Source organism: Micropterus salmoides, unplaced genomic scaffold, assembly GCF_014851395.1.
Source record: "Micropterus salmoides isolate LMB-PRFRI ecotype aquatic unplaced genomic scaffold, ASM1485139v1 Ms_hic_scaffold_17, whole genome shotgun sequence".
Classification (NCBI taxonomy): Eukaryota; Metazoa; Chordata; class Actinopteri; order Centrarchiformes; family Centrarchidae; genus Micropterus; species Micropterus salmoides.
Genome location: NW_024040817.1, coordinates 8,320,517 through 8,345,513, shown reverse-complemented (window position 1 = coordinate 8,345,513; position 24,997 = coordinate 8,320,517). Strand labels below are relative to the sequence as shown.

Below are 24,997 nucleotides of genomic sequence, written 5' to 3'. Positions count from 1 at the left end.
ACTAATCAGTTTGCAGGTATTTTTAAACAATAAAATATTATAAAACTGTCACACTGGTAGATTGTTTTCCCATGTTTGCTGGTACTAACTGCTGTGCTATCTTCCTGATCCACCAGAGGTCCCTACCTGCCATCCTGGATGTGAGCTGGGCCTTTGTGGCTCTGCAATCAGCCCTGTTCAATCAGTTCATCAGCCTGTGGGAGTATCTCTGACCCTTCCCTCCTCTAATGGCTATGCTTCAGTGTTCCTGCCACAGGATTTTTGTCTTCTATTTAAAGAGGTTGTATTATGCTTATTGGCTTTCCCCCTCTCCTTTATTGAGTTATATATCTTTTTTCTGCATGTAACAGGTTTGCAAAGTAAAAAAGCCCAAAGTCCAGCCCAAAGGGAGTTCCCATCTCCCACAGAAAACTCTGCTCTGAACCGCTTGAAAACAGCTCGTTTGTAGTCCAGCCCTTCACTTCCTTTACTTGTGACCTCACAATGAAAACACGTCATAAAGCTTGCCAAGCGGCTAGCGGGGGTCAGGCACGCCCTCAAACCAAGCTAGTCTGAGCGGAGGCCCTTTGGCTCAACTCACCTTTGTTTGGTTTTCCATTGTAGAAATGTTGCACCTGTACCTGTACTTTTTTTTCGTATCACCTCCGTCGAGGTTCCAAGCGAGCTGAGTGATACTAAAATGTAACGTGAAAACACGACAGACTGCTGACTGGTCAGAGAGAATCGTCACTATTCACTGCATCATCATTGCTGCGCCAGACAGAGGCCAGCAACAGAAAGTTTTATATTTTACAGTACAACAAAAATGTGCTTGAATATTGTCGGAGTTGAGGAGCTCCGCAAGTGGCTGCGGAGGAAGCCTGTGCCGACCCGTGGGAGGAGCGTGTGAGGCCGGCCAGCCGCCCGCTCACAGAGCCCTCTGCTCCCGCCATCACACAGACCGCTGCAGCAACAACGGCAGAGGAAAACACAGCTGGAAGGTTTTCATACCGCTTATCTGTCTTTACATTCTGAGTAAAACATTTTAACCGTAGACTGTATTTTAAGAACTGGTGTGTGTGTCGCATTGAACATTACGTAGAGGCAGTTGTGTGTGGCGTCGCTCAGACAACAAGCTACGTACCATCTTTGGCTTTGAGTTGGATCACACTACCTTGTTTCTTACGACCCGCCCTTCTCTGCTTCTGATTGGCTACTAGTCATTACCTGGGAACTACGCATGTGCAACTCCCAACAAAGATTTTGTTTGTTTGTTTTATTTTTTTATTTATTTGTCAGGGACAATGTACAAAATACATTAATCTTACAAAAATATGTTTTGTACCAGAGTTAGCAAACGCTAATTTCCATCTGCAGTCCCTGGGCAGGTGCAAACAATATTGAAACATTACATTACAAATAACTGTCAATAGCACTAGCAAATACATAGAATATTAATCCAACAATAATCATTTAAAACCAATCAGATGTTTAAATAAAAAAGCTAATCAAAAGACCATCACAGCCTAAAATATATACAACATATTCACAAACAATTACTTCAATATTATATTTGTAGACTTTAAGTGTGCTGATGCTGACACAGCTGGTTATCGATGATGTATTTCTTTAAGTTTCTACAGACAACTTTAGACTGTCAGGGAGTTGATTCCATTGTTGGTCATTATTTTGTTTTTTAAAACATTGGTCTAAATGGACACCTAGATATTTTATCCCTTTTATCGATGTAATTTTTTGTCCATTAAAGTAAATGTTAGGCATGTCTTTAACTTTATTGGACTTAACGAAATACATTCCAACAGTTCTTTCAGTACTTAGTGTTAAGCAAGAAGATTTAAGCCAATTACTTATTTTGTCCATGGCTGAGGACAATTTAGTGGCTACTTGCTCCATATCCCTCCCATGTACGTGTTAGTTGTACAAGTAAGATGCATCACTCTGTAGCTCAAGAGCAGGGCGTACAACACACAGGGTGAAAAGAAGAGCTGTAGCAATGTGCAGTATGAGAAAAAGACGGTGTTTTTTGAAAATTAAACCATGTAAACCTGTTCTGGTACAACCCCTAATTAAGATTTTGAACCTGAAACTAACCTAAGTATAGACTTTGAAGAGAATCTGCCTCATCTCCTCTATGTTGCTGCACTTGGTTCCTCATTCTCTGCTACTGTTACAAAAACATTAAACATGCTTAGAAACATGGATAGGAAACACATTATTTCATAAATAAACAATAAAATAAGATAAAGCATTGTAAAGAAATCTGTCAAAATCAAACAAAACAAATGTGAAAGAAAACAAATACATTTAACATTTACACATCAAGCACATAGTGTTAATAATCATATCTACCATAAAACTTAAACTAATAGCGTATGTCCCCTTTACTGGCCTGGTGTGGGAACACATTCTGACAAATAAACGCAAGTCTCGATTAGACGCCTGGTCTGGTTTTTATAGAAGTTCTTTAGATGTATATAACCTCTGGATTCAGTTCCTCAGAGCGTTCAAGGCCGTAGTCAGGAGCTGTAAGCTCTAACAAACTGGGTGAGTCCACTCATCCTGCACTGTTGTTAACAGTAAAAAAGTGTTGAAAAACTGCATAATAATGTGAAACCATTGATCTTCAGCTTAAAATGTGTCAAGATGAAACAGAATACAAGTTTTACTTACAAGATGGAGCACATTTGGCAAGTCATTTCAGTTCCAGCTGGTGAGCGAGAGAGGGGCGGGGTAGAGAAAGATGAGACAGGGGGAACAGGAAAGGAAAAGAAAACAAGGTCAAAGATGTGAAGAAATTCAATAGGGAGAAATCATGATAAGAAATAGAGTACAGTTAGCGATTCAGTACATATGAACTAGTTAAAAAACATTATAGTTTTATACACAGTGAGTTTAAATACTGGATCATATCAGAAGTAGTGGTAGGCATTTGGCTGAAATCAAAACAAAAGACAAAATAATTTTTAGTTCAAGTTGTAAATGCCAGAATATGAACTATGATCCCCTCTTCCAGTCGATGCTTGTTTAAATATTAGTGGATAAACGCATCACTCAAATAGTAAAATCAAAGTACTGACAAAAATCAAAAAAGGAGAAAATCTTCCATTTTTCTCTCTCACCTTTCTTCTTTTTGTAAACGATGAATCCAGATGCAGCAATGAGGACAGGAGCAGGAACAACCACTGCAGCGACAATGGGACCGGTCTTGTCACGGGGCTTCTCTGTTGAAGAAAACAACAAGAAGACTGGTATAAATACAGCAGGTTAGAACAGAATTACATCCATCCATCCAATTATTTATTCATAAATGTTGTTGCTGTGAGCTAAGACTGACTTGGAGTTGAGATAATACAGTATAATCAATGATTTTGTCTGTTATCCTAAAGGTGTGTCTGTGAAAATAGATTAAAACCCTTAATGTGTTAGATTGGAGAGACAAACGCTGAATCAAAATTAATTAACAGATCCAATCCAAAGTTAAAACACCAGAACCCTCTAATCTCATTCTTACTCCAGTTGGTTCTGATCTTTGTCCAGTTTGGTGACGATGTCGTCCTTCACACCAGAGAGATGAAACACACAGTCGTACCTCCTCCAGTCTTCAGGTGTGACTGATGAAAGATTCAGGTCAACACTCATCTGGAAGGATCCATCGTTGTTGGGGAGGATCTCTCCGGGGTCCACGTCCTCATGAAGCTTCTCTCCATCTTTCCTCCAGAACATCGTGGCTCTGTCAGGGTAGAGAGAGAGAGAGAGAGAGAGAGAGAGAGAGAGAGAGAGAGAGGGGCCGGGATAGAGACAATGGAGAGAAAGATGAGAAAGGGTGAACAGGAAAGTAAAACAAGGTAACAATTGAGAAATTCAATAGAGAAAAGAAGAGAAAGGGGGAAAGAAAGAACCAATTAAGGACATGTGAGCTAGTTTTAAATACAGTGGTTGTAAATACTGGATCATCTCAGTAGCAGTGGTAGATGAATGTAACTGGGCAGCCTTTAAGAGAGATCAATCAACTAGAGAAGGTGTAAAAATACACACACACAAGACTAATGTGCCCCTTTACTTAAGGAAGACTGGAGGAAAAGAAGGAGTCTTCCTTTTATATTTTTATTTCTCATTGAGACAGAAGCAGCCCTGTGACCAGTGTGTTTTTTTCTGTTTTCTTTTGTTCTCTGATTTATTTTGAGGATGGAGGCTTAGTAGTTCAGTTTTCAGGGTTTTGTTATTTTGTTAGGTCAGACACTTTCTTTTGATAGTTTGGGGGGGGTACTGGGTCCTACGCCCCTTTGTCAGTAGGTCCCATTTTAGTTATTATACCTCCAGCCTTCCATAGTTTGATTAAGTCTTAAGTAATTTACTCTGTGAATAAATGAATTTGCATATAAAGAAATCCTCCTGTCTGGTGTCCTTTGATGTGTTGACGGTCACAACTAAGTCTGACTTTTGATGTGGCCGTAACATTGGTCATAATTTTTGGATAAACACAAAATTTGACCAGATGAAAGGTATTTTTACAATTCATTATCTGGAGAACATGAAGGTGTATACCAAATTCATGGCAATCCATCCATTAGTTGTTCAGATATTTCAGTTCTGCTAGCTACTAGCATGACTAATAATGCTCCAAAAAAGATTTGATGCAAATCATACAAATCCCAACAGCAGTCTGTCTATATTCTGTACGTGTGAATGCTAAACTCAATACTCATGTGAAAAATGTAAACAGCGCTAAATCAAATCTTATCATTACAGAAAACTGCCAAAAGAGTGATAATGTAACGGCAGTTCAGTTTGAGCAAGCTTTATAAAGATGGTTGTTGTTTCTATTATTCTACATCAGGTTGTGTGATTGTACCTGTTCTCTGCAGAGAGCTCTTGCCATAGGCCAAATACAACTTCAGCCACTCAAAGTAAATCTGAGTGAGGAAATTCTTATTGATCTGTGCTCTGGCTTTGTCAGCATCCCATCTCTCTTTGATGGTGACAGCCTGTGGTTTCAGAGCGGTCCACGTCATTGTCTCCAGGTCGAATGAGATGAAGTCTTCTCCATCAAAACCATATTGATTAAAGCCATTAACCTCTCCAGTTTCATCATTCCACTCACAGCCACCCATCCTCTGTAAAACATGGACACCTAAGAGACAGAAACAGAAACTCAGTTTGATTTTGAAGGGTGACTATCAATGGCAGTATACCATGGGTATGTCTTCTTGCATTATACTCACATCAAACTCGTATATAAACAGTCAGACCCTCTACATACCTTGCAGACATATTTTCCAACCCTCAGGAGACTCCCAATTTGCATAGCCCTTTACCGGTTTTCTCACAGGGTCACAATTCTCCTGATTTCTCTCGATTTATAAAAATTGCTCACAGCTTTTCACCACAACTCTCACTACTGTTTCCACCCAGACACAGCCGGTACTGACCTCTCTGGGCCCTACGAAAAGTTCTACCATGGGGCCCTGCTACCTGACTTGAGCCATGTAAAGAATTTGCCATTGCTGCACACACCTGACAGTGCAGTGCTCTCTACAATCTTCCCTCATTTAAAACAGTATGTCTCTGTAATAAACCTGAAAGGAAAGCTCTCCTAGACTTCTCCTCAGGGTAAGAAAAATCATGAAGTCTGTTATTACAGGGAGCCAATCAGGTCTGAGCTGCTTGTATCTGATGTTGGTTGTACATCTCTGCCTACAGGTGGTGTAGCTTACTGTCTGAGGCTGCCTGCAGAGTGACTACAGAGACTAAATCATCTTTGTATTATTATAAAATGAGGAGTGCAATTACGCCCATACATTGTCTGCTGATCCTCACAGAGGTCGCTGCAGGAATGCGCAAGTTTAATTTCGTGAACGCGCATATATACGCACGTTCATGTTTTCTAGAGGGTATGCATTGATGTCACTTCCCCTTCCGGGAACACGCTGGACTGAGTGGCAAAACATCTGTTACCATGGTTGCGTTTAGCAAACTGGGAGTTAAACAAGTTGATTATTTGCTCAAATTAAAGGCAGTCGGTCTCGACAGTGATCCTTACTGTTTACCAAAGAACCAGTGATCCAGCTCTTTTACCATTTAAGATGTGCTGTTTGTGTTTTAGCTGATTCAAGCCAACACTGCTGCTCGTCTTTCTGCCACTCAGTGACCGCATGCCCGTCGGCGGTTATCAAACGTATTGTATTTTACTCAAAAAGTCTTGCACGACTTGGACAAACTTAACGTTATTTTTAGTTGCTGACATCAGACTTTGAGCAGAAGAGAGCTCACCACCCCTAACCCCTCAGCCCCGACCCCTTCCTCCCGATTTAGAAATATTGGAAATATAACATACTTTACCTCCACTTTGGTTGAAGTGCTGCTTCCATTTAGAAATCGTGGCTTTTAAGTAGTTAGTCTGAATCTCAACACACTGTTCTTTGTAATACACCCTATGCTCAGGATTAGTCTCTAAAAGGTTTTTAACCCAGTCCTGTTTAGGTTCAACTTTCATGATGTCGCAGTAACCTGCCAGAATTCCATCAACGACTGTAGCTCCCATGAACTCTGGGAAGTCTGGGACTCCAGGAGATGAAGTTACGAAATACACCAGGGAGTGTTTTACTGTCACTATCACACTCATTAGGCTTTAAATATTGTGTATTTAGTGTGATCTTACCTGCTGATGAAATGTGACAGAAGAGAAGCAACAAAAACAACTTTTTCATCTTGTTTTGATAAAGACGTGTGGGTAAAGGACCGAGCTGCTTCATCTGTTTTTGTTTTCCATCCAATGCTATTTCCTCAAGGAAGTAGGTGGGATGTTTCTGACTGGAGATGGGCGGGTGATTCAATGATCGGAGTGTCAAATGAAAAATGCCACGTCACGGGACTTTTGAATGTATTTCAATTAAGAAAAACCAAGACCATCCAGCATTACTAAGATTTACTTTAGACATTCTTCAATACGCTCCCCTAATATCTCAAAACAATCTACTTATGACAAACAAAATACAGCCGCTCTAATTTTGAATACAGAGCTGTTAAATAAAAGGTTATTTAAGGCACCAAATGTTGAACAGTAGCTTCGAGCTATGAATTAGATGAAATGATGTTGTAGGTTCATACATTTCAAATAAGCTCTTCCCAATAATCAACCAGATGATCATCAGATGATGTTGCATGGTGTGTTGGAGACATTTCCACACAGCCACAGTCAACATGTTTCATTTCAATGGGATAATACAATGTGATGCTGTAATTCCTCTATATTGTAAGACACATTTAACTTTACTCATTTGTAACTGGATAGGTAGGCCTACAGCAAGAATTAATTAACCATTAAAACAAACTCTTTTTTCTTATACTACTGATGGCTCAAGTAACAAAGTAAGCCGCATTTTAAAGAACAATATTTGGTGTCTTGAAACGACAACTTATACAATTAATTCAAGTTGTTCTTTTAGGGATGATTTGAGTTTCACAGTTTGAAGCCACATTCATTTAGTCTCTGTGATAACAGTGATTAAACAATAAGCAGCTCTCGTTTAGGCATAATTTTATGTAAATTATGTTGTAATTCGCTGTTACACAAAAACATTACACCATAGTGCACTCCAAAACCCACAGTTCAAGCACCAATGAATGAGTCCTTATCTCAGTTCAAATCTCCACAGAGTCCATATTTAATCAAAAACATCCTCTGGATCTCAGCAAGCAAACACAAAAATACCCAGTTTCAACAAAAGTTGGATTACGAAAATAAAACCACCTCTTGCATCGAATACTTTTGTAGTTCATTCATGCTACACACACATATAATTAAGTGTAGGCCTACATTAAAATATGGCAACATATAAACAGTTATTTATATACATATATACATAACCTATATTTATGAAACAGGTAGCTCAAATCAAGCAATTTGATGGTTCATATTAGTGATATAATGAGAGTATACAACGGGTATAACGTTGAATTCCTTTGCACAGATCCATATCCCTCTGCGACAAACAGGGTTAGCTTCGTGGGGGTCTCACGCCCCATTTAGGCTACACTTGGTATTAAAATGTGATCTGATACAATGCCTTGAAAATGCGATCGCATTTTACGGGCGGTGATAAAGAAATAGTGAGAGAGAGAGTCAGAGAGAAATTGCTTATTAGGTAATTCAACATTTCCCTCTCTCACTCACACTCAGCAGTCCACTACTTGCCCCAGATGTCTGCAATATTAATACAAAAATTTAAGTTTAAATAGCCTGTTCAAAAGACTATTTCTCATGGAGAAACGCAATTCCGCCCTTTATGTTTGGTTTCCCTAATATTAAAGTGTTATTATTTACGCACTGTGCTGGCCGCCGGCACACAGTAGCAATAAGTTCAAGTTACCTAAATCATTCTCCTGAAGCTGGACAGTTTTTTGGTCAACTGTCTGGTCAATATGAGTCCCATTTTGTCCCGACCGGCTCTTTAGGAGCAGAATTGAATCCGAGTTGGGCCAGCATGGCTCCTCTCCTGGCTCCCTTTCTCCTCTGAGCAATCACCGCACCCGCTGTTCCCGCCTGGTCCGGTTGTTTGGGCCGGGTGGATCGTGGTCTGCTGCGCTTTAATCCAAAAACCCCGTTTTCATCTTCCAATGACTGTATTTTTGCAAGAGGTAACGCATATTTTGGCAATAAAGCTGGTAAAAACAGATTAAAACAAAAATGTAGTGAAGCTTGAAGGAGCCACCGGCTGCTGCTTCTACAAGCGCCATATGCAGCTACTACTTGTGTTTTTCTGCAGTGCATTTTGTCTGTTTGCCAACGTGGCTTATGGCCAGACAATTTCACACGCCAATGCCAACAATTTACCTGCATTTGGTCGGTGCTAATTTCAGACTCTGACTAGAGGTGTGAATACTTAACACAGTGCAGTATTTACTGTTTTGTCACGTGTGCAGCGCTTTAATACTGTCTATGGTGCAGGGTGGTGTGTTTGTCAATCTTGTTTCTGGATTCAGTCTCTCAGAGAGCTCAGAGCTGTCGACAGGAGCTGTAAGGTCAGAAACACAGTTAGTCCTCTTTTCCTGCACTGAACTACCTCAGCTCACACTGAAAACCTTTTTAATTTACAGAGTTCATGTCACATCAGAGACAATTGAATAAAAACAAGATTCTACTTACGAGTTGGAGGGCGATTTGCTGAAATAAGAAGAAAAGACAAATAATTTCACTTGTCACAGTTTAACTTGATTCTCATTTTGTCACAGGTGAATTAAAGTGATACATAAATTCCATTTCTTTTTCTTTTTAGATCTCTCTATCTTATGTGTATATTATATATTATATTATACTGTAAGTTTAAAGGCTACTCTGTCTCACATTGTTGGTTTCTTCAGATGTTGGTGCACAATTAAATGTTGCTTCAGTTTTGCAGTCTGGATAAGAGCATCAACTGAGCTCCTTTAGGTCTCTCACCTCTCTTCTTTTTGTAAACAATAAATCCAATAACAGCAATGAGGAAGACAGCAAGAACAAACACTGCAGCAGTGATCAGGAAGGTGATCCTACTGGACTTATCTGCTCAGCAAAAAACAATAAAAAACAAAACATGTGAAGATGTTCATCACACATGCAGGTGGTCAATACAATAATGAACATGCAATACATGAAGTGGTGCTAATTAGCAGAGTTTCAGGAGCGGGACCACACATCAAGCACGTCATCGCCAACATTTCCATAAATACCCACACGTCCTAAGTCCTCCCCTTCGCCCTCGTATCCTGCATCCCTCCCTCCCACCCCTTTCTCTGTCCTGCCTCCGGATCTCCTTCCTCTCCATAGGTTTATAGGGGGTTCGTCGTGCCCGGGTGCTACGGCGGATTTCCTTATCGTAGCTTCCCCACAACGCTTTCAGCTACTGCAAGCTTCATACATCTTCTGTTCGTTTATCAATAAATCATTTAATCATACCTGTTGATTGTGGTCCTTGCTAGTGAAATGCCCCTTTAAGATATGTTTTAACTTTCTGTGGTATACGCTGTCAGGGTCACGTGATCTGACCAGCGATCCTGGCAGACGAAGCTAAATCAGTTGTAAATTAGTTTAATACTCATCTTAGTCTTTCACGATTTGGAACAGCAAATAAAAGCAAAATTTAAAAAATTAAAATAAATGTGTGTTTCTAACCTTTGTCATTACTAAACAGAGTTTTGCCCCAGTTGGTTCTGATCTTTGCTTTGTCCAGTTTGGTGATGATGTCGTCCTTCACACCAGAGAGATGAAACACACAGTCGTACCTCCTCCAGTCTTCAGGTGTGACTGATGAAAGATTCAGGTCAACACTCATCTGGAAGGATCCATCGTTGTTGGGGAGGATCTCTCCGAGGTCCACGTCCTCATGAAGCTCCTCTCCATCTTTCCTCCAGAACATCGTGGCTCTGTCAGGGTAGAAACCTGTAGCGTGGCAGCTGACTGGAGAGGAGGGAGTCTTCTGGAGGAGAGACACTGAGGGAAGGTCTGGAGAGAGAGAGAGAGAGAGAGAGAGAGACAATGGAGGGAGCTAAAACACCAGCCATTTTTGCTACACAACCACCACAGTGTCTGTATATAGACATAAAAGGGAACAATATCAACACTAAAGAAACTCACTACAGTCAGAGAGAAAGGATCTGACACTTTGTATGGTTAAAATCAAAGTAGTCAATCACAGTATCAATGTTCAGAGAAACAACAACAATCTTTCATTTTGAAACACTGAATGTCAGTCTCTTCTGATCGGTTAGGGCTGAATCAAATTATATTGTCACCAAAAACAGGTAATTCCAGACTGATTGAAGTGATAATACAATAGCAGTTCATGGCTGTTTAGTCCATGAGGTCATGTGATTCTACCTGTTCTCAGTAGAGACTTCCTCCCATAGTCCACATACTTCTTCAGCCACTCTGGACAAATCTGAATGAGGTAATTCTCATAGTGTTTTATTTCAGCTTTCTCAGCATCCCACATCAGCTTGGTAGTGACAGCCTGTGGTTTTAGAGCAATCCATGTCAATGTCTTCAGGTCCAATGACATGAAGTCTTGTCCATCATAACCATAGTGCATAGAACCATTAACCTCTCCAGTCTCGTCGTCCCACTCACAGCCGCTCATCCTCTGTAAAATGTGGACACCTGAGAAAGAGACAAAGAGAGACAGAAACTGCAATTAATAATGATGCATAGATAATATGTCCAGGGGAAAGATGATCTTAATATTATTGTGCATGTGTGATGCCCTGCTATTCAGTCTTGCGGTGTGCTAATGATTCAAGAGCAGATAATCAGTACACTTTTATTTGAAACCCAATTTATATTTCACAGTTTAAAAGTTAGTCCTGAATTAAGATGACTGATCCATGCTTTATTACTGTGCAACATGGGTTTTATATAGGAGACTCATTTATTCAATTAATAATGAAAACACTGTACTCTCAAAAGGAAGTGAGGAGATCATTGGTCTGATTGTTCAGGTTGTAATAACTCCTGGGGATGCCTGACTGCTCTACTCGTCTAAATCATGCAGGGGATATTCCCATTCTATAGGGAAATAATTATAAATAAGTATGCAGACCTCGGGAAATCTGGCAACAAATTAATTCCTCTTTTGCCCAAATACAAGGCTGTGGTGAAGACTGTGAAACCTGTCACCAAGCACAAGTGTGGTCTGCTTTAGGAGACTAACTGCGACATTTTATTCCAATTCTGCAGTCCAGACTATCTGAAACTAAATCTGTGAAAAATGTCCCAAATAATATTAATAATAATAAGTCCTGGGTATCAAAACAACATTTTTTTCCAAAATAAAATAGAGGGCAAATTCTTAACTGTTAATATAAGACAGACGTGAGTGGGACTAAACTCTAGAAGAAGCAGATACAGCAAAAGAGTGATAGTCAAACCTTTGTTAATGTGAGCAATGTTTAATGTAGATTTGACACTATGGATGGTACACATACAAAGATCTCCCTGTAGAGACATCAATAGTTATCAATGCCGTTGATGTTTTCTTAGTCTTAAGTCTTCTTAAACTGAACCGAACAAAGACCACCGGCCCAGATGATCTAAAAGCTTCTTAAAAACTGGAAGATTTGTTTAGCCCCTCGTAGACACATTGTGCCAAATGAATGGAAATTCTTAATAATCACAGCCTGTGCTCATGTCACTGTGAGACAGAAACAGTCCCCGTGTGAAACTGTGGGGAACTTTAACTACCTTGATACCGTTCTAGACTCCGAGTTGAGCCTCTCTGAAGACTATATTTTTAAGAGATGCTCACAATGACCTTATTTTCTTAGGAAACTCAGTGATCTCATGAGTTTGAAAGGACTAGTTTGCATCCCTAACTTGCTTTGCTAACCTCATCTCCTCCATGGTCACCACCATCCTTTCTTTTCCTACCAACCAGAAAACTTAAATACAAACTAACTATCAGGATGGACAGTATGTGTACAGCTCAGAGTTGTGTACCAGCTTAGTCTAAGTTTGTACCTGATTCTTCTAACACTTAAGGCATTAATGACATGCAGCTACTAGTGACTTCCTTTTGGCTAATGTTAAGTTGCATAGCAGCCAAAACACATACTGTTAGCTTTCCTGCTCAGCTCCCAGACCAGAGTCGGAAGAGGAGGGAAGGTGTTTGCTAGCACTAACCGCCTTCACTTTTCAAGCAATTGGGGAAACAACAGACTTTTCTCTGTCTTTAGAAGCTGAAGCATTACTACCTGATGCATTGTAACCCTAACCGTACTTCTACTTTCAGACTGACATATTCCTGCAAATCTTTTCCTCTGCTAACTTTTTCCATCACTTTCTCCATTCGGTTAATAATATACTGGCTGTACGTGCTTCCCCGCCAGGACAATGCAGTTCTCCACGGGCCTGACTGTAATCTTTAGATACTGTAGGGTCACTTTAATTTACATTTAAAGATGCAGAGCAGTTAGGCAGTGTTATAATATAGGCTAATGTAACCTACCTCCACTTTGGTTAAAGCACTGCTTCAAATTATGAATCTTGGTTTTGAAGAAGTTCGGCTGATTTCTAAAACACTCTTCAGTGTACCACTTCTTCTGCTGAGGATCTTTTTGTAATATGTTTTTCACCCAGTGCTGTTTTGTCTCCATCTTTTTGTTGCTGTCGCAGTAACCCACCAAAATGCCATCAACCTTCACCGCAGCCAAAAACTCTGGGAAGTTTGGGACTCCAGAAGACGCAGTGAAGAAAAACTTCATGGAGTGTTTCACTGGAAGATGAACAAGGTTTATTAAGGTTAGGCAATTTTTTTAACAAGTTGAGAAAAACTCACTACAGTCAGAAAGAAAGGATCTGACACTTTGTATGGTTAAAAGAGAAGTAGTCAATCACAATGTCAATGTTCAGTGAAAAACAACAATCTTTCATTGAATGTCAGTCTCTTCTGATTGATTAGGGCTGAATCAAATCTTACGGTCACCAAAAACAGGTTATTCCATACTGATTGGAGTGATACATAATACAATAGCAGTTGATGCCAGTTGAGTCCATGAAACTACATCAGATAATGTGATCATACCTGTTCTCAGGTAAAGATGAAATTAAATCAGTGCGTCCCTGATGGAAAGAACTTAAAGTAAGATTAAAATTTGATCTTACCTGCTAATGAGACTTGACAGAAGAGAACCAAGCAAAATAACTTTTTCATCTTGTTTTGATAAAGAGGTGTGGGTTCCGATCTGGTTCCGCTGTTTTGTCTAGCTTCTGATGTCTGTTTATGTCAGTGATTTTTTTTGTTGGGACTTGAAAAACCTGTTCCTTCTTCTTCTTCTTAGTTAATGGCAGATTGCATACCACCACCTACTGCACTGGAGTCTGTAACATCATATCACTCTTCTACAAACCCCAATAAGGTGTTCTCATATTCTTCTCACCAACCCTGTGTCTTAAAGAAATTTAAATAATGCCTTCCTGGTGATTCTTCTCCCCTTTTCTTCTCCTGTTCCCATCAGATTCCCGCCTTGCCTCCTGAACCCTATCTTGAAATATCTGTCTTTCCAACTCAAATAATATGCAGTGCAAAATGACATGTTCAACATTTTCTTTAACTTTTCACACTTTTCACTATTCCTGTTCCCCAATAAAAACAAGGTGTCATTCAGTCCTGTGTGATCTACTCTCAGTCTTGTCATTATAATATCCTGATCCTTTCCCTATAATTTTTATTACTGACAGACTTTTGTATTTTATAGTAACTCCTTCCTTTCCTGTCTTCCTCTCACCATTTCTGCCATATTTCAAAACCTTTTTTCTTAATGACTGCTTTTCCTTCTCCTTTTGCCAGTGGTATTTGAACTGTTATTTCCGTTTGTAATGCCTCTCTTGCTAGTTTGTCTTCATTTCATTTACTCCCTCATGTGCCGGCACCCAACAAAACTGAACATCTACCCCTCCCCGATCTTAATAAGCTGTGAAACATTTCTATCAGTAGGTCTTCTCTGACAGAAGTCAGGGTGAATGCTTTTAATAAATGCTAAGCAGTCTGTGGAAAAACCTGTTCCACTCAAAGGTGGATCTTTTAATAGGAACTTTAGTAGGGATGTCCAGCGACTACTGAATAGTCCCTCTCAACCATTTTGATCCTAAAATTTTAATATAACCTCTGCTGTCCGACCGCATCTAATCAGTGTATTTGGTAGGTCTAAACAAAAGGTCTGTTAAACCCTCTCGTCATGGATCTTTAAGTTTTGAAAGTTAATGTCCTCCCCTCTCATATGCCTCAAAGTGGTTTGGTCCACTGCTTGTTTTTTATCAGACTTCTGCTTTTCACTAGTTATGAGTCAACTGGTCAATTTTATAGAAAACACAACCATTCAGCATTACTAATATTTTCTTTGGACCTTGCTTAGAGAAATAAATGCCATACCCTCCCCAAATATCTCAAATCAATCTGTTTATGATAATTTTGAATAAAGAACGAATAAATAAATGGTAAATAAAGCCATGTTTGAACAGCAGCTTTGTGGCTATAGATGGTGCCACAATATTTCCACCCATCCAGATTTCAACTAAGATAATTAAATATGAATTGCTTTAAGCTGGTATGTTTTAATGTTTGTGTATCTCAACACATATTGGTCCTTTGAGCTACTGTTTTGGTTGTGAAGAGGAAAACGAAGCTCTGATACAGGAAGTCTCTTTATGATCCAAGGCCCCATGACTCTTATTTTATTAGACCTGACTTATACACAGAACAGCCAGAATTTCATATCACTCAAAGAAAACATTATAATAACACCATTATAATGAGGGCTGCATGAGGAAGTGTCCTTAGGCAAGATACTGAACCCTGAATTGCCCCTGGCTGTGTATGAATGGTAGTTTCTGTTTGAGCACTTAGGGTCAGTGAAAGAATGTGAGTGAATGGTGAATGCAGATGTAGTGTAAAAGCGCTTTGAGTGGTCAAAAAGACATATAAATATATACATTTACATTTGAAATACTAATATAAATATAAAAAAATACCAATAGGCTTTAGTAATAGGCTTTAGACACAAAATAAATGCAAAATTCAATACGTAAAAAATATTAAAATGTAAACAATTAAGTCTTATGTACAGCAAGAGTAGTTGTGAATTAATCATTATAACTAATTCTTTCAACCCCCCCCCCCCCCCCCCCCTTTACTACTTATAGCTAACTAACAAAGTACTGCCATTTGAAAAAATAAATAAATCTGACAGGTCAGGTGAACAATGTCTTGACACAACATTAATGCCAGTATTTATTAATGTTGAAAATAACATGGTTATTAATGTTAACATTAATACTTTTAGGGATTATCTCCATCCTTGTGTATTATGCCAGCAGTATGTTATAAATCTGCACAGCTGATTTTGTCCTCCCATTATAGTTTGGAGCCACATTCATTTAGTCTCTGAATAAAAGTGCAATAATCATGTCATTGTAGCTACAGACACAGATGGTGAACTTGTATGACTTTACATAAAGCCCTTTTATTGAAAAATAAACCGTAATAGAAATTAAACAACAGTGCAAATAAAGAAGAAATTGAAAAAAGACAGTTCATGTCTTATTTAGCCTGTTTCTTCTCTTCATAACCTCACTTATCTTCATATAAAGCTTTGTATCTATGTATGTAAAGCTAAGTATTGTTGCTTGTATAGAAAGCCATCGATGTGTAGAGATTTTCTTTACAGCTGTAATGTGACACAGATGTTTCACAGATGTTTCACAGTGAATGGCAAAACAATCTCAGAAGGTTTCTTTTACTTTTAACTTACGGAAGCTTGTTTAACTGTAGGCAGGGTCTGAAATTCACTTTTCTCACTGAAATTTATGTGCTAAATGAAGGAATAACATTCAGCTCATTTAGGTATATTTGCACAAAAATGCTACATGTAAAAAGGACCTATGTCTTTCAGCACATGAGAATCAACCCCACCTTACCTTATCTTTCACAGTGAACCAACAGACAACAAGATACACAATGTTTATCACAGTTCAAGTCTCCACAAGATCTCAACAAAAACCTGCTACAAAAAATACTCAGTTTCAATACAAAAGTGGGCCTCTGAAAAACCAAGTGATTCCTCTTGCGTCTAATAGACAAACTTATTCTCCGACAGCACCAGAGACACAGAAAGCTGTTGTGGAATACCTGAAGGATAAAGGGTTATATAGGCTAATAGGTTGTTGTTTTTAAAAATAATTATGATAAAGTAAAGTAGTCTCACTTAACGATAATTCATGCAGGTAAATTAGCTGGTAGTATGCACCTTATGGTTGCATGGTTGCAACCTGCCATAAAAACAAAAGAAGAAGAAGACCGCACCAGAGTTACCTTCAGTCACTGGCTGTCACGCAGGATGGACTGTGCCTCTTTTCTGGTGAGTTTGGTCTGAAACACTGCCAGAGAGACACTCCCTGAGCTGACTGGTGGGGGTGTGTGTGTTGTGTCACACAGGAGTGTGCACCAAACGCCACAATACACTACAACATGTGCATTTTCCCTGTTCGCCAAAGTGGCGGATGGCCCGATGACTTGACCCGCCGCTGTCAGGAATTTACCCACATTTGGTGGGTGCTAATTTCAGACCCTGACTGGAGGTGTGAATACTTAGCACAGTCCCAGCATTTACTGTTACTGTTTTGTTGTCAACATGACATCACTGTGTGCTGGGTGGGGTGTTTGTCAATCATGTTTCTGGCTTCAGTCTCTCAGAGAGCTCAGAGCTGTTGACAGGAGCTGTAAGGTCAGAAACACACTGTTAGTCCTGTTTTCCTGCACTGAACTACCTCAGCTCACACTGAAAACTGAAAATAAAGATGTTACTTACGAGGTTGAGGGCGATTGGCTGAAATAAGAAGAAAAGACAAATAATTTCACTTGCAGTTTAAAATGGCAGATCATCAGTCTCATTCTCTCTCATATAAATAAAATTGATAAAAAATGATGTTGTGTTATTACATTTATTATGTTTTAAAATTTAAAATTTATCACAGTCTGGATAAGAGGATCAACTCACCTTTTTTCATTTTGTAAACAGTAAATCCAATAACAGCAATGAGGCCGACAGCAAGAACAACCACTACAGCAATAATTGGGGTTCTGGACTCATCTGCTCAGCACAAAAACAATAAAAAAACAAACAAAATGTGATCACAACATGTAAAGATGAAGAAAGTACATTCACCCATCTGTTCATCTCACACACAGGTGGTACAACATGATCTATTGTATTGTATAACTATTTGTGTGTGTACAGAAATATATACAGTAGGCCTGCTGAAATGGCACACTCCTTAAAAACTGCAGCCTTTGACAATCACTGGATCACGGTTGCTTTTTAACTATCTTGGAACTGTGATTGACAGCTACCCTAACTTCACACAACTGACTACATTTTTAAGAAAGTCATGGAGGAATACTTTGAAAGTTTAATGGTTATAATGTTAGTAAACATCTCTGAAAATACTGTATAAGAAACTTTGGTAATTAGTTTGTTGTGGATATCTGAATGTTAAGAATAAATTTGCAAGTGGAAATAATTGTAAATATAGTACAATTATACTAAAGCCTCAGCTGAAACTAAGTGGGAAATATGAATGAAATATAAAGAGTAAAGCTTTCTAGATTTGAATGGATCCTTCCCACCATCTGGACTCAGGGCGCTGTAGACAAGGTAAAGCCACCAAATAAATGTGCAGCAAATGATTCTTTCCAAACTCAACTAGGATGCTGAATGCCCCAACTTTGAATTTCACAAAAATCTAGCTCATTTACCATTATATTTATACCTTTATTTTTCACTGTATTTGTGTGTTTTAAATAATGTTGTGTTCCTGTTGTTGGAGCCAGTCATTGTCCTCTATTGTTTTTGATGCCGTGTGGTAAAGCCAAAGACAATTTTCTTTATATTGGACAATAAAGTTTCAGACAACGTAACTAACTAAAGGAACTGTCAGCATTAAAGAAACCTGTTGTTGTGTAGAAACACTGCATTTAATTTGGCACTTCTCCAACTTTGCCTTTCAAGTACAGCTTTTTCATCACAGAGAGAATTATTCTGAAGTCTGAGTCTGAAAGAACTCACCCTCCGGATATTATCAGGGATGGGCTTGGAGATTACAACTTTTTAGCAGACAGGCCGTGTTACAAATTCGGGAGTAGAGTTTGAAAGAAGTGAGCATTTATTTGGCAAGGATGGTCTAATAAAAGGTAAAAATATTGATGTGTATTATGGTAAATGTAGGATACAGTGTTTTGGATGATTTTCAAGACTAATGTCAGAATAACTCTAATCACCTTTGCTGCAATGTCTCTCACAAGTCAGCCAGTTTTATAAAAGTGCAGTACTAAGTTCCTGAGATGCCCCTTTAAGATATGTTTAAACTTTCTGTGGTATAATTGGAAAATTTGTAATAAAAAATGTTTTGATTACGCTTTCAGAGTCACATGATCTGACCAATTCAACGGAACAATTCAGCAAAAAATAAAAAATAAAATAAATGTTTTTTTCACCTTTGCCCCAGTTGGTTCTGATCTTTGCTTTGTCAAGTGTGGTGATGATGTCGTTCTTCACACCAGAGAGATGAAACACACAGTCGTACCTCCTCCAGTCTTCAGGTGTGACTGATGAAAGATTCAGGTCAACACTCATCTGGAAGGATCCATCGTTGTTGGGGAGGATCTCTCCGAGGTCCACGTCCTCATGAAGCTCCTCTCCATCTTTCCTCCAGAACATCGTGGCTCTGTCAGGGTAGAAACCTGTAGCGTGGCAGCTGACTGGAGAGGAGGGAGTCTTCTGGAGGAGAGACACTGAGGGAGGGTCTGGAGAGAGAGAGAGAGAGAAAATGGAGGGAGCTGTAAGAACATATGACAGTGTTGCATTACAACTACTTTTTCCTACACAATCACCACAATGTCTGCATATAGACAGAGAAGGTAACAACACGACTTAAGAAACCCACCACATTCAGAGAGAAAAGATCTGACACTTTTTATGGTTCACAGCAAAGCAGTCAATCACAGTGTCAATGTTCAGTGAAAAAAAATCTACTAATCTTTCTCTAATTTCATTTTGAAACTCTGTAAACTTACTTAACTTAGACTACCTGCACTGGCAATCACAGTTTCAGTGTCAATGGAAAGTAATTTCAGAGCACCAAAAAATGTAATCAAATCTTACTGAAACCAAAGAAATGTTATGTCAGACTGATTGGAGCGATACAATGTCAGTTCATGCCAGTTGAGTCCATGAAACTACGTCTGGTCATGTGATTCTACCTGTTCTCAGCAGAGAGCTCCTCCCATAGGCCACATACTTCTTCAGCCACCCAGGACAAATCTGAGTGAGGAACTGCTTGTTGAATGTTATTCTAGATTCCTCAGCATCCCATTTCAGTTTAAAGGGACCAGCCTGTGGTTTCAGAGCGATCCATGTTTCTGTCTTCAGGTCAAATAATATGAAGTCTTCTCCATCATAACCATAACGATTAAAACCATTAACTTCTCCAGTCTCATCGTCCCATTCACAGCCACTAATCCTCTGTAAAATGTGGACACCTGAGAGACAGAGAGAGAGAAAGAAACAGAAAAAGAGACTGCAATTAACAATGATGTACAGATAATATCTCCAGTGGAAAGATCTTAAAAATACTGTGCATTGCGTGTGCAAGTGCTGCTATCTCATAATTCAAGAGCAGATAATCAGTGTACTTTTTCTTGAGTATGAGTGATAGGACCAAAAATATATTCAACAGTTTAAAAACTAGAGTATAAAGCATGTCGGGGTTTTTTTTATCCTGAATTCTGTGCACATCAGTGTAGTGAACAACCAGTGGACACATTATTTCATAATCAAGAGGAGGTCAGCCCTCTTTTATTACAAACCTGGCTGACCCAAAGAGTTAGCCTTTCTCACATACAAAGGACAGAAGCCATCTCTCTTTTGTTTCTCAATAAGAAGAGGGGTTGAGTTATCAGCCGTCGAGCAGATGGTCTGGTTCCAGGCTCCAAACACCCCAAAAGAGGAGGTGGTTTAAATGAGGCCTACCACATCAAAAACTTTGTTTCCACTTTGAGTGCTGGTTGTGAAGTTATCAACCAGACAAACCACCATCTCCTTTGGAGTTAAGATACCTGACTGTAAAAATGACAATTTAACCTCTGAAACAAAGACACCTCTTACCAGGAAAAATGCCTAAAATAACATGCTCAAAATGCATCAGTAACAACTCTTCAACCATTAGGCCTAGATGCATGATTCTGGTCCCCTTTGAAAGGTCAGAAGCTAAGGAATATGATTCAACTGAATCTATTTACTTTTCTATTAAAGAGTAAATGGAGATCATTTAGTTAGATAGATAATTTAGCAATAAAGCTAAATATGATATTTTCATCTCTGCCCGGTATTAAATCTATATTTTAATAGCAACCATCATCCGACTCATTATAGTGCAATTGAATATGTTCTAATACACCTGGAATACAACCTTAACTGTACATTTGATGAAAAGAAAGAATTACACAATTCTTCTAATATATACCAGGCAAATGTCCATGTTTTGGCCATGTTTACTGTTTATATGTTCACTTTTATTGGAAGTTTTCTTCACAACACTATTTCTGTCCATACAACCATGTTCCAAATAACATAAAACTTACAAAACATTGAAATATTGATGAAAACAGTGAATATTAATCAACATTCTGTGACCAAAAGGACTCCCATGTTTTACAGGCCTTCACAGTTGAAAACAGAACAGAGGTCGGACTGCTCTGAAGGATGCGATGAGAGATATCTGGATGGCAATAACTGTAGCCATGTATAGTGATTACATGTTGTGATATAAGTTCATTTAGATGCTTGGTGGTTGATGTGTGTTTGTTATGGATAAAAATGGTTGGTTTGAGCTTCTAGCTGAGCCTCCTAGCTTTACGGAGGTGTGTAGCATGCATAGAGTGACAAAATACTAGGATCGTCCATGGATTTTGCATTTGCATTTTGAGGCAAAAATCAATCGTTCTACCCCTTACTGGGCAGGTCCACTTAATTAACCATGTCCAGATATGTAAACTCTCCCTGAAGTAGGATGTCAGGACCTCTAGGTGGACAGAGGCCATAAACTAAGGCCTCTAAGCTGGATCTCCACATACATACATAGGCACAGATCAGAGAATGAGGCTTTCCTGTTACTCTTCACACCTTGGTGTAGAATTAATGTGTTGAAGAATTACTGTGAGCCAGGTTCAGGTATGAAGAAGTTTCGGAGACTGATGACAACTTAACATAGCATGGTTTATTGAGACCAGCCGAGGAGATCCAGGCCCCATCCACACTACTGCGTTTTCGTTTTAAAACGGAGACCTTTTGCTACGTTTGCACCTCCTGTCCAGACTAAAACAGCAAAAACCGCCCTGCTCCCGCAAGGTTTTAATGTCATGTGACATGGTGATGTTTTGCAGCGCCGGGCCAAAGTCGGACACAATTTCTAACCAGCATGCCTTATTTTAAGTCTACCATGCATCACGTTAAGTCAGCGCTGTGCAGTGAAGTCAAACATATAGTATAGTTATAATTGGAGCCTGAGGCGCGATATTAAATTGGCACCCCCACTATGCCCAACCCTAAAAAGTCCACCTCAGGGGTTGGGGTCATCGCTCCCCTATCCTCAAGAATTGTTTTAAAGGTTCAGCAGCCAAACTCACAATTTTAGCATGTATAGATGAAAAGCCGTAATCATAGTCAATAATGAATTGTGAAGTGTGATCAGCATACTTGTCAATTCCAACATTATAGCCTAAATTGGGAGACCAAACCTACATGCGTCCCTCCATAAACTGTCAACCCAGAGACTGTTTTCTTGCATTATGTGGTAGATTTCTTGAAATACAACAGCATTGGTTTAGTTTCAATAGTGGAGGTGACTTATATGAAGAGGAGGGTGTGGGGGTCCTTCCCCAGAAAATTGTAAGCATTGAAGACTTCATTTCTTGCATTCTGGTGAACATTTCTGCCTTTTCTGACTCAATTTATGGTGGAAAATTCTTCATTTATGTAAAGGGAAACACAAACTTCCGGCAGCAGGTGACAATTCAAAATCTAAAAAATTAATAGAATATAATGCAGTAAGGCTTTCAGACAATCTATTGCTTTTAAATAGCCTATATTTCTCCTGTAGATCAACTTTTATAATTTAATAAAATCCCTGCTGAGTCAGCACACATGCAGGCATGATTCATTCTTCCTTCCTGGACTTTAATACAAAAACCTGCTGTGTTTCAGCAGGTTTTCTGCTCATGTTCAAAACTTCTGCACATTCAGAATCTCTCCAACATCTGTGTTCTCTGACATGTCCAGAAATTAGACTTATATCTAATATCAAAAGCCGTCACTTTCAAGAGTGTCGTTAAGTGAAACCCAGTAGCTCTGTTTGGGCATGTTCAAAGATGTAACAGGGACACTGGGCTGCTTGTCATTATAGAAGCAGATCATCATTTTGTGAAGTTTATTGCAGCTTCAGTAGGCTGCCTTCCCTTCGACACGCAGCTCCGTTGCTCACCAGAGCAAATGTCTCGTCACTGTTGATTTTTGCGACTTGTAACCAATTAGACTCCAGCATGGTGATTTATCGACAGAAAGAGGCAGCTGGATCAGAGCCAAAGTAGCGCATTTTCAAATTAATTTAACCCTAACAAAACTATGGATCCATCTGAACCGTGTGTTTTGTGATAAGTTGCATCATTAGTGAAGTAGCTTCCCTAACAGGGACAGTTAAATGTGAGAAATAACTGGAAAGTCAGTTAAAACTTGTAGGGTCAGTTAATGACTCCAAGCTAGTCCTGTCTTACCTTCCCCTTTTACCTCAATTAAGCCCCCTAAGGGTATTCTATAACAATAAGAAGATCAACAGGCATCTAAATCGCCTGGCTGGAGAAAAGGACTCAACATCAAATTCATTGTATGAACAAAGAATATCCCCCTCACTATAAACCTGTCTTGTGTACTTCGTTTTAGTTAAATAATCTTTGTAAAGTTAGGTAGTTTTGAGTAGTTTATTTACCCTGTTTTTCATATTTAGAAGCTATGTTGGAAGCTAAAGAATCATAGGCTAAAGTTAATTTGAAGTACTCTTAACTTCCCTCCTTGCTTATGAATCTATAACTGTCTGTGTTTTATTATTTACTATATTTATTATATTTATTTACAATCTTTATTTTATTACTATAAATTGTGTTGTTTACAAGTAACAGATCCAATTGTTAAAAACAATTACAACTACAATAGTTTTCCTTTTTGTCTAATGCTTAGAAATTAAGAATTAAGAAATGTATAACTGTTTATGGCATTTTATTTATTTTTGCTTGCTCCCTCTACTTCCAGAGCCCTGCCTTCAAGAGCCTGCCCGGAGAAACTCTGTGACTTTAAATTTTATTTTATTTTCGAGCTTAAACTGGGATGAAAATTTCCCCCAATCTATTTGACTCATCTCAGCACCGTGAATTATAATCATGAGGTCTCTCAAACCTTCTGTGAATTTATCTGTTTTGTTTTGTTTAAAGTTATTAGGTTGTTTGATTTACGTATCTTTGATTGAGAAACAACAAACAAGTTCCTTTTAAAACCTAATCTCGGTTTGATTTAACTCCCACTACTTCCAACGACAACAAAGTTTGGAGGCTAGTCAAATTAATTGGATATGCCACCAGTAACTGAGAGAGGACAACCAACTCAGAACACAGAGCCAGAGTTCCCAGCAGCCACAAGCCCAACCTGAAGGAGCACGAGTCAACTCACTGGCAACTAGTAATCACCGTGGAACCTGCATCCACTTGTTTCCCATATTTCTTTAGTCATATTCTTTGCACAATAGCCAAACTAAATTCACACTGAACCCTCACCCCCCTTCAGAAAAAAGCCACACCAGCATGATTGGCAGCTCTACAGAAATTCACTGAATCGCAGATATTGCATGTCATTTGGATTACAAAATCGGCAGAACTCCAGGGACTCTGAACGCTCCAGGCTTACTGTGTTCATCTAGTTTGTTCTAATCTGATTGGAATTGTAGTACGTTTGGGAATATGCTCCACTGAAGCACAATACCAACTGACATGAAGAGGAAAAACATGCTACAACTTGGGTTTTCATTTTTTGTTTCTGGATGTTGGTTCTTTTGGTTATAATAACACTGTACCCACCAAGGTGAGATCTCAAAATATGGCACGTAAATGGGTCTGATGGAACGATCATTCAGGTTGTAAACAAGAAAACAGTTTTGCCAGATTGGAGGTTAACTCAAAACTGATATCATCCGTGTAATGGCAGCATCCTTAATATTATCTTGGGGCCATGCAGAGGGTCACTTTACTTTAAAACTAATGCTGGCCGCTAGGGATGAACAATTAATCGTAATCTTATCAAAAACTCAAAATGGTCTACTGCATTTTCAAATGGCACGAGGGCCAATATTTGTTAAAGGCTGTATGTGTGTCAG

General features: G+C 39.0%; 2 protein-coding genes, 1 long non-coding RNA gene and 1 pseudogene across 3 annotated transcripts; all 4 read right to left on the bottom strand.

Annotated features, from left to right (window-relative positions):
• Positions 1 to 1,169: 1,169 nt before the first annotated feature.
• Positions 1,170 to 6,788, bottom strand: LOC119908023 (annotated as a pseudogene).
• A 2,107-nt stretch (positions 6,789 to 8,895) lies between these two features.
• LOC119908017 (major histocompatibility complex class I-related gene protein-like) lies at positions 8,896 to 13,697 on the bottom strand. The gene is made up of 7 exons (XM_038725753.1): positions 13,634 to 13,697; positions 12,978 to 13,244; positions 10,856 to 11,134; positions 10,151 to 10,480; positions 9,440 to 9,541; positions 9,146 to 9,163; positions 8,896 to 9,014 (listed from the first exon to the last, which is right to left on the bottom strand). Exons 1-7 carry the CDS (start codon positions 13,680 to 13,682, stop codon positions 8,911 to 8,913), a joined length of 1,149 nt encoding a protein of 382 aa, XP_038581681.1. The 5' UTR covers positions 13,683 to 13,697; the 3' UTR covers positions 8,896 to 8,910.
• A 2,519-nt stretch (positions 13,698 to 16,216) lies between these two features.
• LOC119908026 lies at positions 16,217 to 17,661 on the bottom strand. Its single transcript, XR_005445179.1, has 3 exons — positions 17,524 to 17,661; positions 17,335 to 17,352; positions 16,217 to 17,243 (listed from the first exon to the last, which is right to left on the bottom strand). It is a non-coding gene; the product is annotated as an uncharacterized LOC119908026 (long non-coding RNA).
• Positions 17,662 to 18,870: 1,209 nt separating this feature from the next.
• On the bottom strand, positions 18,871 to 21,072 carry LOC119907749 (major histocompatibility complex class I-related gene protein-like). Its single transcript, XM_038725432.1, has 3 exons — positions 21,047 to 21,072; positions 19,785 to 20,101; positions 18,871 to 19,328 (listed from the first exon to the last, which is right to left on the bottom strand). Exons 1-3 carry the CDS (start codon positions 21,070 to 21,072, stop codon positions 18,886 to 18,888), a joined length of 786 nt encoding a protein of 261 aa, XP_038581360.1. The 3' UTR covers positions 18,871 to 18,885.
• Between the last annotated feature and the right edge of the window lie 3,925 nt (positions 21,073 to 24,997).

Coding starts and splice junctions, on each gene's coding strand:
- LOC119908017 (XM_038725753.1), bottom strand. CDS start 13,682: ATGAAAAAGTTATTTTGCTTGGTTCTCTTCTGTCAAGTCTCATTAGCA. Junction 11,135..12,977: donor GTGCTTTAACCAAAGTGGAG/GTAGGTTACATT, acceptor TCTCTTTCTCAG/GTGTCCACATTTTACAGAGG. Junction 10,481..10,855: donor GAAGTCTCTACTGAGAACAG/GTAGAATCACAT, acceptor CTCTCTCTCCAG/ACCTTCCCTCAGTGTCTCTC.
- LOC119907749 (XM_038725432.1), bottom strand. CDS start 21,072: ATGGCCAAAACATGGACATTTGCCTG. Junction 20,102..21,046: donor AAAACATGGACATTTGCCTG/GTATATATTAGA, acceptor TGTTAATTGCAG/TCTCTTTTTCTGTTTCTTTC. Junction 19,329..19,784: donor GAGCTCTCTGCTGAGAACAG/GTAGAATCACAT, acceptor CTCTCTCTCCAG/ACCCTCCCTCAGTGTCTCTC.